This window comes from Lichenostomus cassidix, chromosome 1, assembly GCF_008360975.1.
Source record: "Lichenostomus cassidix isolate B80296 chromosome 1, HeHo_3.0, whole genome shotgun sequence".
Taxonomy (NCBI): domain Eukaryota; kingdom Metazoa; phylum Chordata; class Aves; order Passeriformes; family Meliphagidae; genus Lichenostomus; species Lichenostomus cassidix.
The window spans coordinates 110,957,845-110,976,628 of record NC_139479.1 but is presented as its reverse complement, the minus strand read 5'-3'; the positions used below and the strand labels follow the sequence as shown (position 1 = coordinate 110,976,628).

The following is an 18,784-nucleotide window of genomic DNA, read 5'->3' as shown; positions in this document are numbered from 1 at the left end:
CACTGTGGGGACTGAAAACAAGCAGCAGAAAACCCCAGGGAGAGTAAGCAAGAGGCTGACTTCTGTGAAGTGGGGTGTTTCCGTGGGTGAGGCTGGCTGCCTGGGGTCGCCTTTTATCGTAAACAGCAGCGAGCAGCTGGGCTGGGGCTTGCCAGGCAGCCCTGAGCCACACCAAACTCAGTGCTGACTTTGTGGTGGACCAGCTGGGTCACATCTGCACTCTCTGGGTCTGTGCCACTCACCCTTTGGATTACAGGCTGGGGATATGGGTCTGTGCAATAGAGAGGAAGGTGGGAAATGTCCCAGAGAAGATCCGGGTGCACCGAACCAGAGAAGTTTCTTAATAAATGGGGTTTTTTCCATTCAATTGTTGAATTTCCTCCATCTGAAATGGCATAGACTAAATTTAAAATTCAGGATGCTACAGAGTTTCATGTATAATTGCAGTGAATTAAATAGATAAATTATGATTTTTCAGTATCAGCACAGCAAAGAGATGTTACTAAATTATACCAGAATTTAGATTTCAAAACAGAGAGTCTTAAAAATTCTTTTCTGGAGTCAAGTGGAAACCTTTTATTTGTTTAGTTGGGTTTTTTTTTTAAAGCGTTTTCTTACAACAATCAGAAGATTCATTGATTTAGAAAAGACGCATTGTTTGAGATTTAAAAATGAGACTTCATGAGAATTAAAAATGAAGTATTGCAGGAAAGTGTACATGGCTTTATCTCTCCTTCTGATATTTCAGAAAGACAACCCAAAAGTTGTAACAGCAGGAAAAAAAAAAAATCTAAGTTTTAATTTTTCAGAAAGAAAATGCTTGTAAATTGTAATCTCTTTCAAAGAGGGGCTCTGAGCTGTTGTCCTCCATTATGGGCATTTCAACAAAGACAGAGCTTTCCTTTTCTTTAATAACACGCCGGATGCAAGGCAGCAGCATGAAGTATTAAAACTGCGTTTTTGCCACTCTTTAATGTCACAAGATCTTGTTTCTTTAAAATAAAACCAACAGGAGTGTTTGCAATGAAAACATAATTTTTATTTACAGCACGTTGATAAACATAACTTGAACTTTTTAGCATGCAAACTCAGCTAACAGTCTGGGGCACCGGGAGATATGAATTTCCATCAGTGGAGTGTCTTAGAGCACACATACCAATTTCTGCAAGGTGCACTGGGACAAAAATAATTGAGCTTTTCAGCTTTTTTGGGTGAGTTATCAGGTTCATCTCAAGGTTGAAAAGGATGTTGAAGCAGGCAATTAACTTACCAGTTTAAGTTAAAGCTTTGGTTTGCTGCTTTGAGGAGGATGTAATCTGGGCCCTGGGCAGTTACTTCTCCTTCAGCACAAATGAACAAGTCAAGTATGAAATTCAATGTGCTCTTACTTTTGCAAAGAAAAATGTTCTTGTAACGTGGTAGAAATACGAAATGCAACCTAATATGTGCTCGCAATTGAAGACTTCGTGGTAAAAAGAAAGCGAGAAATGTTTTAAATTTTTTTTTAAATCACATGTATTATTTTAAAGTCCTTTTACTTGACTTCTGTTAACATGTTAGTCCTTTCTATTGCAAACATTAGCAGGCTGTACTTAATGTAGTTTATGTAGTTTATCATCTTGTCTTCCGGTGCCCTGCAACTTCTGATATTTGAGGCTCTACTACCTTGTAGGCTCTTCTAGAGCAGTGTTTTGAAGGAGGGATGCAGCATGGTCTCCCAGAGAGACTTTGCTTTCAGCTTACTGATTAACTTCTTAGCTTCTGTGACTGGTGGCTGGGCTTTGACAAGTACCCAGAAATTGGGAACATTATAAATAAAGAGAGAAGGAAGCGAACAGCTGATTTTATAGCTCTTTTCTCCATGCAGGTAAGGACACAACCCTCTGTAAAGGGTTGTGTCACAAACTTCCTAATAGCCTAAGATACCCTATGTTGAGTTCATTTATTAACCTGCTCGTTTTAGCCTCTGAAGAACATATCTCTGACCTCTCATTAATTTGCCACCTGTCTCAAAAAGGTGATAATTTTTCTTCAGACCTTGACTGCTGGGTTTCATGTGATTAACCATGTCTTTAGGGATTTTTCCTCAGAAAAATTCCTATGCTCTTTTTTTAACTTACCAATGACAGAAAAATGTGGAAGTATGTATGGCAAAGAATCTAATTAGAAAGCAAGCAGAGGATGCTGCTCTTTTGTCATGATCTTGGGATGTGAGGTGTAAATGAATGTAGTCTGCAGCATTTTTGATTGCCCATGATAACAGAAGTCTGAGATAATAGATTATTGAAATAGATAATAGTGAATTAGAAATAGCATGTGGATGTGAGTTCTAAGAAGTGTATGTTATTTTAAGCCTTGGCATTCTCCCAGATGTAGTTGAGTTGGCTCTTCATGAGTGCTGGCAAAGCCTAGACTGTATGAAGGAAAACATCACACTCTCACCCAGAAATACAGATTTTGGCCAGTGAGAACAGCCCTGTCTCTCTGTGCAAGCTGTATCCTTGCCGTGTGCCTTGGGCATCAGCTGTTCCCTGGCTACACCAGCAGGTTCAGGGATGCTTCCTGAGCTGGAAGCAGGGCTTGCCTACTGCTGGAGCTGTTTACCATTAGCAAGAACAGGACAGAAAATGCTGAACAGATGAAATGCTTTAATTTTCCACTGTTTGTCTGTATTGCTTAAGTTTCTTCCTTTAAATAGAGGAGCAAAATCATAAATGAATCTGTAGTCCTCTCCACTCAAGTGGAAAATATGTTATTGTCTGTTTTCATGAATCCATTCGAAGCTGCTTACTCTTCTTTTTCATAGCTGCCTTCTGACTCTTTCTGCTGCTGCTATCCAGCTTTTTTATTGTCCTTCCCCAAGCTCCTTCCACTCCTCTCTCACCAGGCACTGATGTGAAAGGAGGCAAGAGTGACACAGCAGCAAAGCCAGGCTGTTAGGAGGCTGAAAGTGGCTTCATGCTGGTGACAGGCACACTCTCCCAGCACAGCCTAGAGGGAAGGGACCCTGCAGAAGGAAACCCCTGGGGGGTGGGAGCCCTGTGATGAGACACATTTCAAAGGTGGTGTGGCTTCCCCTGCACTGCTGTTTGTGACAGGGGAGGCAGGGAGGCTCTTCTGCTACCAGGGAAAGCAGGGCAGGTGGCTGCCTTCATTCCTGAACCTTTTTTCCTTTCATGGATGTGTCTGCCTGAAAGTCACTGGTGTTTCATGGGTGATTTGCTCAGCTGAGCATCCTCTGTGCTCTCTCTGCCAAGGCAGAGAGAAGAAAATGGCTTCAGTGTTTGTAGATATATTTATATATAGCCACATACATGGATACACCACGTACCCCTCATACATATTTATATATATGTACTTTTATCCATGTACCCCCTTGGCATATGGTATTGCACCTACGTTTATGTGGAAGGGAAAGACAGCAAGCACATGGCACCTAAGTGAGAGAAAATGGCAATGGGAGAACCCAAAAGTTTGAGGTGCTAATTTAAACTGATTAGCATCACTGATTTAGCCAAGTCCTGCAGCTCTGGAAGGTGGCACCAGAAGGGAATCCTGTTATATCTCTGTAGTTCTTTCAGTGTATCTGTCACAGGCTTATCAATAGTCACTTCAGGAGGAGAATGCTCTGGGCCAACATAAATGCAAAATAATGGGCAAAGGCAATAGCAGTGTTGTTGAATTGAAGATGTTTATCGAAAGCTCAGTAAAGATTTTTATTTTGATTATTGCAACTCCACCACACATTTGGAATGAAGGGGCAAAATGTTCTTGAATAAGCACAAAACCTTCGAATACAGATATTTGGATGTTTTTGCATCTCTGGCTGCAGCTAATACCAGAAATTCTAAAATACCACAGCTCTGTGTGCAGTACTGTATTTTGTGATTACCTAGAATTTGTATTGCTTACAAGAAAGATATAACCTAACCTCCTAAGACTTGAGTTTAAACTTCTGAATGACAAACTGTGTTTTGTTGCTTGCTCACAGGAGCCAATACAGTATATTCCAGAGAAGACAAACAGGGCTTTTTTTGCCCTTTGTTAATTGACTTATTTTTCCCTAAATCTATAAAGTCAATTATTCAGATTGAAACTTTCCAGTTGCTTATTATGAAGGAGTGGGAGTTGGCGAGAAATATTCAGCAAATTCATACTGCAGTTCATATTGCTTCTTATAAAAGAGAAGGAGAGAGAATTTGTGTATCAGTGGTTATTCTATATGAATGTGAATTTGTTTTTGCCCCTGGCAATTTTGAATCCAGTGTCAAAACCACCTTCTGGGGAAAAAAAAAAAGATAGGCATTTTGCCTTTTTTTAGAAAAGAAAAAGAAAAAACAACTTGTCACATTCCCTTCCTGCCTTAGCCTGTCTGGCAGCATTTGGACTCACACTGCCTTGTTGCACCCTTAGCCTGGCACTACACAAGATTATTTAGTATTGATTTTTACTTTTTTCTCCAAGCTCCCAGGATGTTCTGAGAGCCAAATTTTCCAGCTCAGGCAGCAGAGGTGCAGGACATTCTGTATTAAGGCACTGGGTTCTCTCTCTGTGCTGAGAGAGCTGCAGACGTGTCCCATTTCATGGATGTATGTAGTAACTCCCTCAAAGACAGCCACCTTTTGAAAGCAAACAAACAACCTCTTTTACCACCCTTTTACTTAAAAAAGGAGAGTGTTGGTGTATAAGATTGTGTCATACACAGATTGCCTGGAGGGTGTCAGAAGGGCTTGCTTTGGAGCCAGGTACTTCAAAGGAAAAGCAGTCCCTGCTCATGCTGTGCAGTGGGGCTGGCAAAGCCTCTTTGGTTGGTTGAAAACCTGTGCAGTCCTTCTGCAGGGTCTGACAGGGAGCAGAGATGGGACACTGATCCCAGAGGTTGCTGCTGCTTCATGCATCCATGGGGTCACCTCTCTGGCTGTTCATGTGTTTCTCAGAGGGTTATTTACTTGCTCAGTCCCCTTAAGGTCCCACGTTTGGGAAAGTGACGCTCGTGACCCAGACTTAAGGTGTTGCCCTGTTTAAGTCAAGCTCTTTTTTGTTTTGTTTTTTATTCCTGCGGTAAAAAAGCAGAGGCTGAAGAGCCCTGAAACTATAAAGCCTTCTCCTACACCCACTTTATTCTGAGGTAACAATTTCTCTCTCAGATAGAGGAGTTAGAGGAGCTGCTCTGAGCAAGTGCTTTCCCAGGTGCACCTGGCGCTGGCTGTGTGAGCTCAGGAGAGTCTCAGATGTGTGTTTGCTGGGGCGGCTGTGTGGGGGGAGATCCATATCTGTCGAAGGGAAGCGTCACATCTCGCTTTGAGGCTTTGAGGGGCCTGGGCTGTGCGTGAGTGAGGGACCAGGAGCTTAGCTTATAAGTGAAAGAAAGGGACTTGCTGGGCATGGATCTTGTGGTTGCTGTCAGACAGACAAGCACAGCCGCCGAGTCTCTCAGCAGGGGAACAAATCTGGGTAAAACGTTCAAGCCACTTCATCAGCAGCCAGATCTTTGAGTATTTTAAAGGTCTCCCAGAAATCAGTTGTTTTGAACAAGGAAGAAAGGTTGAAGGAGAGGAGTAGAACAAATATAAACATGATTAGTGATATTAACCTGACACAAGAAACAAAGAAGATGGAGATTTGGGAGAAGCCAGCCTGTGTTGTGGCAATGGGGCCCAGAGCAGCAGTTTGTGCAGGGCTGGAGGGGAGCAGGTACAGGCAGCAGGCTCCCTCCTCCATTTAGCCTGTGTCCTGCCCTTTGGCAGGCCAGAGCAAACCAGAAAAAGCCCAGGTGATCTGCTGGGCAAACAGCTCCTGAGCAGTTCCCAAAATGGCCTGGCTGGTTTCGTGCAGCTGCACTGTGGTAAATGATGGGGGATTTTCTGAGGCTGCACCGGGATGCAGCAGCAAGGTGTTGGAGCAAGAAAATGCATTTGTTTTTCTGAGAGCGTGGCATCGAGCTCTGATTTGTGTGGTCCACGCTGAAGCACAGACCTGATCTTTCTGATCAAAGTACAGCATATTTAGAATGTAAAAAAGGCAAAGATAAGTCATATGCTATCCATAGTGTGGTATGTACAAAGAGAAGTGTATCATTAACAAAACCTGATAAAAGGACAATTAGTGGTCAGCATGGAAAGCTGTAACACAGAGGGGAGTCATTTGGGTAGGTGTAAAAAATGTGATTTATCTGTCTGCAAAGGATGATAAAGCAGTCATTCTCTCCTTAACTGTGGCTATAAAGCTATTATTAAAACCAGCCTGGAGAGTGTCTGGTGTGCAATGCCCGGGGGGGCAGCGAGTATAAAAGTGTCCTTGGCTGATGTCATGGCTCCAGGTTTTCTGTTCCTCCCTGAACTTTCCTGAGAAAGCACTGACAACACCATCACACTGCAAGTACTTTTTCATGCTTAGAAGTCCTATTTTGTCTAACTTCTTACAGCACAGAATAATTTTAAAAATAGGACAACACTGAATACTCTGGTAACTATAGGAAATAATTTGATTATATCACTTTTTCTGTCATTTCCCCTCATTAAGATTGTCTTCATAAAATGCACTTTCTTGGCCTTTCGACAAGTACTCAGGAAAATTGTGCACCAGTTGTTTGAGTAGGGTAATTCTGATTTAACATCTTATAATCACCTCCATGCTTGTGCTTATAGATTTTGATTCCTGTGTGACCTAGTAAGGTTAAAAAGCAAATTTTTAAATGAAGTTGGACATGGTTTTGCAGCAACTGCTGGGCTTCTCTTTTAACCTAGTGGTGCATTTGTGATTTGAGGAACTTGGATGAAAACAACTGGGGGAGTAATGCCAAATTTTTTATAATATTGCAAGCGACATGTGGAACTGACTTCTTTCACTTTTACGCTTCTGCTCAGTAATAAAATACAATTCCTGACTGAAAATAAGATATTAATTTTGTTTCTTCAGTTGTAAAGTGAGTAGTCATTGAACTAAATGACTATGCATTATTTCCATGAAAATGCTTGTGCCATCAGACACCACCACACCAGAATAAGCACAAAACATTTCTGTGGAAATAAGAAGTCAGGGTTTCTGCATAAAAGTTCACAAGCTGGTCCACATGTGTTAATAACTTTGTTTGGAGTTTTTATTACTGATTTCAACACTGCTGGGTACTGTTCTGGATGGTAAAATATAGCTGTCCATCTGCCAGTAGAACTTGATCTTTGAGTTTGCAGGAGAATGTTCCTGATTAGAAACAAGTCTGTATGCAGACAGACAAATGTACTCCCTTTGCTCAAATTGCAATAATCTGCTAAGAGAAATTCAAATAGAAGAGCTTATTTTGTTTTTAGTATATGATTTACTGACACGTTCTTAAAAAACTAAAACTACAACTATCTTTGGAATAGGTTTTTTTAAAAATCTTGATTATACAGTTGTTTGTATAATTGAACTTGAACTACAGATTGGTTGTGCATGAATTCTAGTCTTGCCCAGTATTTGCTGCTGGGTTATTTTGCAGGTAGCATAACCAGCTGCAGAATTTAATCTCTTAAAAGCTTCAGAAATACTAATCTCTGAACAGCCTACCAAGAAAGTATTTTTGTGTCATAGCCAGCTGAGAATTTTAGGAGAAGCAGCTTGTTCAGTGTGATACTTTATTTAGCTTTACCTAGGTTATAAATAGCAGCATAAAACTTGTCATTCAATTGCTGCTTCTAAAGACTACATAATAATTTTACATAGTATTTAAGTTGTTTTTTTTCCTTTTATGCTGCCAGCATTATGATAGTGCTAGAAACGTGACAGGGAAAAGAGAAGAAATAATGCTTTTATTCTTGTAAACTATGTCTTAAAACCATAGTGTTTGGATCACTAACTTGTTAGCATGGTAATAAAATAACTGAACAGATTTTATCTGTCCCAGCTGGTCAGATTTTTTCTCTTTTAGGGACTTTATTCTGGTCATAAACTCACAAGACTGAGATATGTAATGGTGGGACACTGGAGGAGGATGGGGCTTATTAGCAGGGAAATTTGGCTTCAGGGGGCTTGTGGCACTAGTTTGGTAAAATAAAATTATCTAAGGTCTATGCAGATTTGCTTATTATTTCTCTGTTTGAATTTCATTGGTTTTTCCAGCATGCAAAATTAAATGTATCTGTATGAAATGAAATTAATTAAAATAATGTTTGTTCTATAGCTGTATCTACATCACTATGTAATTTAATTTAGATAAAAACCCTCTATGTGATGGTGGATGCCGCCATGTTCGATAAATTTCAGGTGACTGCATGGAAACTTAGGAAATTGGTTTTTTTTTTGGTCATGTCCAAGCAGAAAGTCAACTGCCAGGAGAAATACATAGTGATTTTATTTTTCCATGGCTTTTTTGTGAACCAGTTCTATATTCTAAACAGTATCAGGTAGAGCAGGTTACAGCGCCAGACTTCTTTTGCTTAATGTGCATAGAGTTGTCCCTTAGACCTTTGTATTTTGTACATGTGCTGTGCTCTTCCTCAGTGGAAATGCTGAAATATTTGGAGAGTTAAATATATATATTTGGTGCTGTGCAATGAGCTGAGCCATCCGGTCCTTCCTGCTTTTTTGCCTTGTAGTAAATAATTCTTATATAGCTCTTGCAAGGGACTTGGAGTAAACCACTGCTAATTTGTGTTGCTAAAATAGAAATACAGCTTTGGGATACATTTGTAGAAAAATATAGGGTTCAGAGGCAACTGTTTTTATTTGCTGACTTCTAATCTGTAGGCAGGTGAAAATGAATTGCAGAAGAACAAACTGTCAGGTTACTCTGAAAGCAGGGTAGAATAAAATGAATTTAACGAGTAATGAAAAGATTTATTTTCCAGGAGAAAAGAAATTTGTGTAGTGTCATACTCTCCAAACTTTGATTTGTTACACTGAGTAAGGATTTATTGTGTAATGAATGTTGTGTTAGAAAAAACATTTGCGTTTATCTTTTAATTATTGACGCTCACTCCCTTTTTCTTGTGCATCTTTGAAGAGGAGTGTGTGTGTGTGTGTGAGCCTTGGGGGCAAACCTGTTGTCACTGAATGAAATGGCCTGTGCTAACTTGAAATCAATGGTGTGGAGAATGAATTCACCCATTTTGGGATCTGGTCTTTCCTGGGAAGAGATGCAGGCCATTTGTTTACATCCCTTGTGTTTCTTCCTCCGTTTGGATGTGATAAACCCAACACAACCCTCGCGAGTGCTGTCGGCTTCGATAGCTTCACTTCTTTTCTGTCTGTAAAAACAGGGCAGCTTCTCCAAATGGATTTCAAGGGACAGATTGAAATAATTAATGCACATCTAATGGCTCATTCTGTGGGATAACACTCTGCATAATGGGATTAATTCCAGGCTTGCACATGCAAGAAACTCCCAGAGGCACAGATGAGGCCACTGCAAAGCACCTCGAAGGAGGTCCCCAGTACCTTCCCTGTTCCCCTCTGTCCTTTTAGGAATACACACCAAGTCCAGGTCTGACTGAATGATGGATTCATCAAAATTAGTCTCAGAAAAACATTTGTATTAAGGGAAGAGAGTGTTTTGTCCTGTACAAGCCCATGCATTGTCTGGGCAGCCCAGCGTTGTGTTACGTATTTTAGGTACTACAATACACAATAAAGAGTTCCATGGCAAGAAGAAATTGTAATGGATAGAAGTAGAAGAAAGATTTTTCTTAGAGAGTACAAAAAGTAAATTAAATGCTAAGGATTCTTTACACATTTAGGAGAAAATTTATTTTCTGTGGGCATTTGATCACTTGGCAATTTTTCACTCCATCCAACAGTTCTGCGACTGCACTTTCCAAATCTGTGCTTTCAATAAAGCTTACTGAAGCTCCCAGTGCTATGAAAAATGGAGTTCATATAAATTTCCTTTGCATTCTAACTCCATCTCAGCTGCACATAGAAAGCAAACAAGCACAGTTTCCATGCAGCCTTTTTATCTCTCTGCACATCCCAGAGGCTTCCCAATACGGGTTTTTGTGGGAGAGAGGGCTGTTTAAAGTAAACATAATTTCAAAATTTTCATCCATTTTAGCAGCAGCATTACAGGTCTTTAAAGGAACATGTTTTATGAGGCTGACAAGCAATTAGATAAGTGCAGTGGTAGTGCAAGTGATTCTACACTTGCAAAATTAGTTGGAGTGAGAAAAATCAGAGACAACATAATATCCCATCTCAAGTGGCTGCTTCAGATAGGTGCTCTAAAACTTGAAGGTATGAACAGAATTGTTCTGTAAAATATATCTGGTAAGTGGCTGAGAGCTACTTGTCTGCGTTAAGGTGGAAAGAATAAATACAAGGCATTGAAATCCTCTGAAATAGCTATGCCATTCCTCCAGGAAAACAAAACAAAACTAAATCCAGTCATAAGCCACAAAATGGGATTTCTCTTTGCCAAATATCTGGAAAATCTTTTAATGAAAAATCCCATAGAAAAACCAATAGGGTAAATTTAGTGCTGTGGATGAAATTAATTTAAATTGCTCATAATAGCTCATCTTTCCAGAGTATCAATATATTCCCAAGTAATTACTGGAAATAACTTGATAAATTTTAATATTAGTTGCATGCAGTGAGTAAATCATAATTACTTCATCTCAGTTGCAAATACTGCCATAGGATGGTTTGAACTTGTAGCGTAAATAAACAGGAAATTTTCTTTGTGATGAGAGATTGGGCTACTTTTGCTTGGGTTTTGGGGTTTTTTTATCCCCTACAAGTCTATCACCACAGAGAAGCAATTAAGAAGGTACTGGCTTCTAGTGCTTGAGCTTTTGAGGGCACTTCAGTATTTCTGACAGATAACACATTACTTTTGTTATCTTATGGTTGGTATAATAAAGGTATTAGGTAAAGTCATTAATGACAAGGAAATTCTTTCCTCCATTTTCTCCCACCCCACACAAGAATGTAAACAGACTTTAATTCAGTCAAAATTTATATATATGGTCTTCATACTTGCCTTTTCCTACCTATGTTTGAGAAGCTGTGTGTTTTATTTCCCTTATCCTGTAATGCCATCTGAGATAAGCTTTTCTAAAACGGAGTGTGGTCCCTCAGGTGGCTCGTAACAAAATGCAGCAATGGAGATGTACCAGCCACAGTTTTGTCACCTGCAAAAGGTGACAAAGAGAAGCACAGGCATCAGCAGTGAGGTGTGAACTAGCATAAATAAAGCCATGCCCCATTTGCAGGTCCATGGCCAAAGCCCTTTTAGCAAGTGTTTTGCTTTGTCATAAAATTTTAGCTGCAGAGTTGCTATACACTAGGAAAATGTGAATGCTTCCAAATCAGAGGAAGGATGTTTTGGAGGTTGGAAGAAACAATTCCTTTTTTTTCAAGTGAAATCTGTGAGGGTCCATGGAGTTAGGGTTTGTTCTGAGCCCCTTTGCTGAATGACTCCATCGAGGACCCCAGGCAAGGTTGTCGTGATATTTCCATTTTGTGGTAGCTCATCCATTGTCTCTTTTTTTATGAGGTCTGCAAAATGCTTCGTGTGTTGTTTTTAGAGTGGAATATTCCCCAGTGGTCTTAATATTGTTATTGCTAAGCTTTGGTAAACAATGCCACAAAATAATGCGCAGGGAATGAATATTAACCCAAACCCTTAATCACTCTTTCTGTTTACTCTCTACATAACCTGCTGTTGCACAGGAGGGTTTTTTGCCTGTGCATCTTCTGTCAGAAGCAGGACATGACACACACAGCTCTCCACTAAGTGGGTCAGTGGCAGGGCACTGCTCTGAAACCTCTCCCTCCCATGTGTGCAGCTACTGCAGGTTTAGAGCCTCAGCCGTTGGGGCTGGTGAAACCTCCTTCCTGCCTGACAACCTGAGCCACCACTGCCTCTGCAGATGATTTAACTATTTCTCTGCTAGACACCAAGCTTCACTAGGAATGGCTTTGCCCTCAGAAGCTTTGTTGCAAGTGGATGTTGCAATGAAAACATCTTGAGGCTCTGCTAGTCTTAAAATAGTCTGCTCCAACTTGTTCTGCTAAAGTAAATATTTCCAGCCTTTCCACTACTTTTCGTGTGTCTGCCTTCCTTATGATTCAGTCATGATACTTATGTGCTGAAAAACATTGTATGAGGAATGTGTTTAAAGTCTTGAAAGACACCTACCTGGGTTTTGAAAAATGTTGCTATGAACTTAACCTAAAAAAGTGGATGGCTTTCACTATTGGGGGTTTGGTGCCCTTCCTGGCTCTGGCTCTGGCTCTTTTGTCACTAGTTAGATCTGGTGCTGTCGGTGAGTTTACGTGAAAACTAATCCCAGAAAATGGCAAAAAGACTTGGTTTGATTCCAGTAGGATTAGCTGTGATGAGTGTACAGGCATGGCTTTGACCATACATCAGGGATGGCTGCTGTAATTGTCCCAGCTTTGGTCCATGTTGGCTGCAAGGGAAGGAATTGCTCATTCCTGACTGTTCTCTGTAAATGGCCTTGTAGCTGCAATTCTCCCTCCAGCATCTCCACCCTTAGCTTGCATTCCTGTGAGAGACTTTTTGCTCCTCTGCTTGCAGCAAATCAAGGGAGTCACAATCAAGCTCAGTCTGAGACAAAACAGCACTGGTGAGGCTCTTACTGGGTGTGTGCATTTCTGCACTCAGTTTAACATCAGCTGTACAATCAGAGTAGTCCCTACCTGCACTGAGACAAGAAAATGATCTGATGATTGACTGACTCTAAATATTTTGTGCACGGATATTTCTAATATTTTATTGCCCATCTAGCAGACAGCCATTTCCCACGAGCAGGGATAGCCCCCATATAAGCTTAATGACTTCTGTAAGTCTGAAACTGGAATAAAAGGGAGTGGGGCTGCCTTATGAATCTCCAGGTTGGAAAGCATTCTTCATGTTATCAGTACATGTGATTACTGGAGCCATGGCAGTGAGCTAGCTGTAAAGCCTAACTTAAAAGTGCTAATTTGAAGTGCTTAAGGAAAGTCTGTCACGTGTGTGAAGTGTTCACTGAACAGAGATACACATCTGATTGTGATCAGCATCTCATGCCTGACTTAGTGTCTCTTCCTTCAGCCTGGCAGAGTGAAGTCTCTGTGGGATCCCCAGGGAGACAAGCAGGCTGAATTCTTTTATGTGATCCTCCATCGTGTGCACAGGGTTGTAGGAGCTGAATATGAAAAGGCCACCTGATAGTAAATCAGTCTGGGGTGAGTTACTGCTGTGGGACAGAGTTGGTAGGGGAAGGGAAAGGCTAAGTGACCCAGAAGCATTTGAATAATTCTTGCCTCTTGGTACACTTAACACCAGATTGGATTAGACAACAGAAAATTTACAGCGGGGAACACCTTTTGCAGTAACTGGATTAAACTTCTGCTATCCCTGATGAAGATGAGTTTAGTAAAAGCACTTGTGTCTAATCTAAACCTACAAAAGCTGAAAGAGCTGCACAGCTTACATCTGTCATCCCAGCTTGTTGGGTATCCAGGTCTGCAGCTGCCCTGTGTGTGGTTTGCTGTCTCTAGGAGGCAACATCAGGTTTGCTTCAGGAAAGCCCTTTGCACCAAGTCCTTGCTAAACTGAGAAGTGAAAGCAGTTGCTTTTTCTGAGAATGACTGACTGTTTTGATGAAGCAAGGAGTCCCCTTCCAGAGATGAGCAAGGCACTCCCCTCCTTTCTGTTTCTGACAAGGCTCTGGAAGGGTTTGGAGGGTGAAAGACTGCCTTATTTAATTATATATTCTAAGTTAATCTTCACCTTCAGACTGAAAAGGTAGATAATTTATTTTTTTCTGCACATATTGGCTCCTCTTCCAACATATCAAACAGCTGCTGGAGATCTACTTGTCTTGCTCTTGTTAGAGTACCCTGGACTTTTTTATTAGAGTCTTTATTCCATGATGTGCTAGAAAATCTTAGAAAAGTTTCAGTCGGAAGGGACCTTAAAGATAATCTAGTTCCAAACCCCCTGCCATGGCTAGGAACACCAGTGTTTAGCCCTTTGTGGCATTATAATATTTTCCTTCTTTTGAATCTGTTTCTTCCAAATAAATCAGAGGGAAACTTGGATTATTTGAACTTTGTGATAGTGCCTCTCTGAAAGGAGTATGAAAGGCTCACAAGAATCCTAAGGCACCTTAACTTGACTGTCCATTCATTGGTGTAAAAAAGTGGAAGATAATGACTTAAAATACTTCCCTTTTTAAATGTAATTATTTGGGCTGCCTGACATCTGGTCTTGTAACCTGAATCCTGATCGTATCAGCAGTTTCCTCTGACAACAAAGTCTAATGCTGAGCTTTGTGGGCATGAGCTTTGCTTTGGGCCATGTTGTGTTTGACAAATATGGGATGGAGTATTGATGACAAATTAATTGAGCCTCTTCCTTCTGCAAGTGAAGGAGGATTTGACCTCTGCTTCTTCAATCTTGGAGGGTCACAGGTTTGTTTGTTGCTTATATCTGAGTAAAAAACCCATAGAAATATATAAATAAACCCCAGGATAGATACATTCTTTGTGAACACGATTATCTTTAATAGTTTTAGCTGGCTAACTTTTAGGCATTCAGTCTGGGCTGTCTTTTCAGCTGCAGGCTGTATACTCTTGGAATGAAGCACTGTGCAGGGTGCTCATCTGTGTCCTTGTTCTGTCCCAAGCCCAGGGAGCTCTCTTGGGGTCAGAATTTTGCTCTCACACAGCAGCAGCAGCTCTGGGCTGTTGGGAGAAGGCCCTACAGGATCTGCCTTTAAACAGCTTTGTATGTAACCACAATTTCATCAATAAATCTCTTGTGCTGGGATTGGTTTTCATGGGCTTCACTGAGAAACTCGGTTTCCAGGAAGATAAAATGCTTCATTTACAGCTGTGTTACTGAATTTTGGTAACCCCTAAAAGTAAAACTCTTAAATGAATCACTTAATAAGGGCCATGGGAGAGAAAACATTTTATGGTGGACAGATTTCATCTGGATTTACAAGTAATTCAGCATTTACGGTGTGTATTTCTCAAACTATTATCAGGAATCATGGCCTAACTCAATCCAAATGCACACTAAAAACATCAGAGGAGGAAAATCCTATTAAAAAGAAACGTGCTGGCACGTTTCAAGGGTCCAGGCCATGTTTCAGTGGTTCACTTCAGCTGCTCCCTGTTGGTACTGCTGCATTGGGCCAGTCCTGTGTTGGATGCCAGCCAGCTGCGGGGTGCAGCACCCCTCCCAAATTTTGTGTTTTGGAGCAGGGCAGCTGTGTCTGGATGTGGCTTCTGGCACTCCCTGGCCCTCTCCAAGTCTGCAGCAGGGGCACATCTGGCAGTGTGGCTGAAACTAAACTCACCACCGTGTGCAGGAGAGCTGGTGCTGGGCTGAGCCGGGGGCTTGGAGCTCTGTGAAACCACGCAGGGCTCTCGAGGCGAGCGGCCGCAGCTCAGCCTCTCTCAGGCTTCCTCTCCCTCACCTCCTGGGGCTGCTCTTGGCCTCCTGCTGCAGGGGTTTTTCTCGCTTGCTTGTCCGCAGCAGTTCTGAATGGCCTTTTTTTTCTATTTTTCTTTCCCCCCTATACTTCAGAAAGTAAAAGGTCGCAGGGGGTTGTTGCGGAGAGGCTGCAGAGCTGCTTTGGGGGTGTGAGTGTGGATCAGGATGAGGGAGATGCCTCAGGTCCAGATGTGTGAGTGCAAGGACCTGCAGCAGCAGGAGTGTCTGGGCACAGAGAGCAGGGCTGCATTGCTGGGTGGCAGCAGAGAAGAGGAGGGGAACAAAAGTGCAGGCTTTGGGAGGAGGAGGTGCTGGGAAGAAACGTCTCAGCAGCAGAAGTACAGCTGGTTGAAGAGTTCCAGGTGGAGGCAGTTAGGATTGAGAAGGGCTGGCAGCCAGGGCAGTGCTTTACTTAGTGACTCTGTCTCCTCTCCTGCCAGTCCCTGCCCAGGCTGGGTCAGCTCCCTGTACAAAGCTTTCCAGAGCTTCTCCTGCACAAGCTCCTAAAACTAAAACGTAATTACCAAATGCAGAGTTTGTTTCTGTTTGCCCTCACATCCTGATGGTCTCTCAGTAAATGTCCCTCCTGCCCTGCAGCAGGCGATGTAACTGTGCAGCTCCTTGCACAGGAGCATGAGGTGAGCATGAGTAAGGGCTAACTTTCTATTTATTAAACCTTCAGAGCTTGCTTCCCTCTCAAGCAAGATCACCACTCTGACCTCATCTTTGAGCCCTTGTGTATTTGTGTACTTAGGCATTGGTTTGTGCCTCAGCTCCTTTTGGATTCCCACAGAGAGAGGTGATGTTTGTCTGAGGCACATTTAAGCAGTAAGTTGGACATCATTTACAATGCCATGTAGCTGCCTTCCCCACTGGCCTGTGACCTGGCACTGGCCATGCTCCTGCCAGGATTTGGACATCTTGCTTTACAACTCCGCTGTATTTCACTGGATTGCTGAAATTTGGACTGGTAAAATACTAGTATGTGAGCACTGGAAAGATGCTGTGCCACTCCCAGTAAGCACTGTGTAATCAGTGAGGTTAACAAAGTGGGAATCATCGTGAAATGTTTATCATTTGTGCTTTGCTGTTTGTTATTTGTGCTTTGGTGTGTGTGAGGCAGCTGAGTGTGTGAGACTACTCCCTCAGCCTGGCACGTTTAGCTCTGCCCAGCTCCCATCAGCAGCCCCAACCCTGTGACCTTGGCCTCAGCCCCCCAGACCATGGCTGATGAGGGACAAATAGCACATATTGCTGGTGCCTAAGGGACTGGTCTTCTGTTTGTGCATGTTGTGCAAGTACTGAAGACCAGTAACCCTCCCTCTAGTGATTAAAAAAGCCTGAACTGGTCCTGTTCACCTGAACAGGTGGTAGCTGTTTTAACTGCCACTTGTTCATTATGTTTTCTATCTCTTTGACCTTTGCTTCAATAGGCTTTGTACCTTCTGTCTTTTTCTCTCTCTCACTTTCTAATTCAGAAACCTGTTGCAAAGGTTGTTATTTAGAAAGTGCTTTGTACATTTTGTTGTGTTTTGTTTAAGAACACAAAGGTTGAACATATTAAGGAAGGAAACAATGTGAATCAACAGACAGGACAAGGGGAAGTAGCTTCGAGCTGCACCAGGGAAGGTTTAGGTTAAATATTAGGAAAATTTTCTGCACTGAAAGAGTGGCTAAGCATTGAAAGAGGCTCCCCAGGGAAATGGTGGAGTCACTATCCCTGGAAGTGTTCAAAAAATGAGGAGACATGACACTTCACGATATGATTTAGTGGGCACAGTAGTATTTGTCTGAAGGTTGAACTTGATGGTATTGGAGGTCTTTTCCTAATGATTCTATTCATTATATTGGCTCATTTCTAAACACTGGACTTTCTCATTGTCTTGAGATGATTGTATGAACATGCCAGGCTTTGATACAGGAAGAGGGGATTAAGGGCCAGGATACCCAAAGAGTACCCAAAAATGCTGCCTTCAGCAGCATCTCAGATGCCTCCAGACTGGTGTAAAATATTGTGCTGTGAACTGTTTGGAAGAAAAGCTCTGGGAAGGTAATCTCAGTTTGTTTGTTGGTTTAATATACAATGTTGGGCAAAAACATAATCTCTCTGTCTTTGTTTACCCCAGATAAATGAAATTTTATAGTCCTGAGGAAATGTGGCAAAGGTTATTGTTTATAAAGTGCTTTGAACCATATTTTTTAAATAATAGAAAAAGTGGGGAGAAGAAGGAAAACTATCTAGGATCTTAATATCAATTTATTTCCATGGATTTGTTTCTAAATGCATTATTTTTTAAAAATGAATGCAAACTCCTAGTTCAGACAAACAAATCTACTCTTTGGTATTTCTTTCTGGCTGTGTGAGGCTGTCAGTGGGAACAGTGATTGTTTATCTTCATCGAAGGGCTTTGCAGGTTATTGATCATTTTTGTCTTTCCCTTTTGAACTCCCTCCAAATCCTTGCAGAAAGCACAACTCAGATTAATTTTAAGGCGTTTGTTTGTTTGTTTTGTTGTTTTTATAACTGTGCAATACAGCTTTTCCTTGGGGGATGGACCTGGAGCTGCATATTGGATCTATAGTTACTTAGCCTTTGAGTTTTTGTAGCTATACTTCGTGAAATTTCTACATGTTTATGAACTCATACAGGGGCAGTTTCACCAGGTTTATCTGCTGAAACCCAACAATATTAAGATGTCCTGCTGGAAACTGAGTTGTGATTTCAGCCTGGGTCTCTCACTGAGTGTGACAACGTCAATCTTTCTTTACATTTAATGCAGAATTGTTTTCTGAGAAGCCCTCCCCTAACATTTTGTCCAAACAGATGTATTTTTTCCCACACACTCAAGTGTTAGTTGGTGAAGGAAGCCTTAACCAGTCATGAATCCCTGAAGGAGATGCTGCTGGGTTTTCCTAGAATAGAAATGTCCTGTATTAGTGGGGGGAGGTTGCAAACATTTCTGCCCATGGAAATACTCTCAGCTGGCTGAGGTCCTGGGCAGTCTGGTTTAACTGAACCTTTTTAGAGAGAAGGCTGGACTTGCCGTGGTCCTTTTTGACCAGATTAGTCCTATAATCCTTATATTCAGAATTCCATCTTGTTGGCAGAGAGGCAGTGTTGCCCTCCCAGTGGCTCTTTTTCCATGAAGTGCTATGCAGCACTGCCACATTTATGCTGCCAAGCACCCAGTGACACAAAAGGTCTTTTGTTGATGTATCTCCTGTTTTTGTTCAGATGCTGCATCAGTTCTTGGACTCACAGATCCCAGGCTCTGCTACATGCTGGATGGATTCCTCTTCATTTACGCAGTGGTCATGACAGCCCTTTTTGTGAAGGCAAAGGTCAGTCTAACCAAA

The 18,784-nt window shown here is 41.7% G+C and overlaps 1 protein-coding gene across 3 annotated transcripts in view; it reads left to right on the top strand.

Annotated features, from left to right (window-relative positions):
• CD247 (CD247 molecule) overlaps positions 1-18,784 on the top strand; it is a 51,934-nt gene that overhangs the window by 27,099 nt on the left and 6,051 nt on the right. For all 3 annotated transcript variants that reach the window (XM_085076813.1, XM_085076803.1, XM_085076793.1), the window contains exon 2: positions 18,663-18,769. In XM_085076813.1, the coding sequence (XP_084932939.1) occupies positions 18,707-18,769 (63 nt within the window). In that variant the 5' untranslated portion in view covers positions 18,663-18,706. The remainder of the gene's footprint in view (positions 1-18,662; positions 18,770-18,784) is intronic.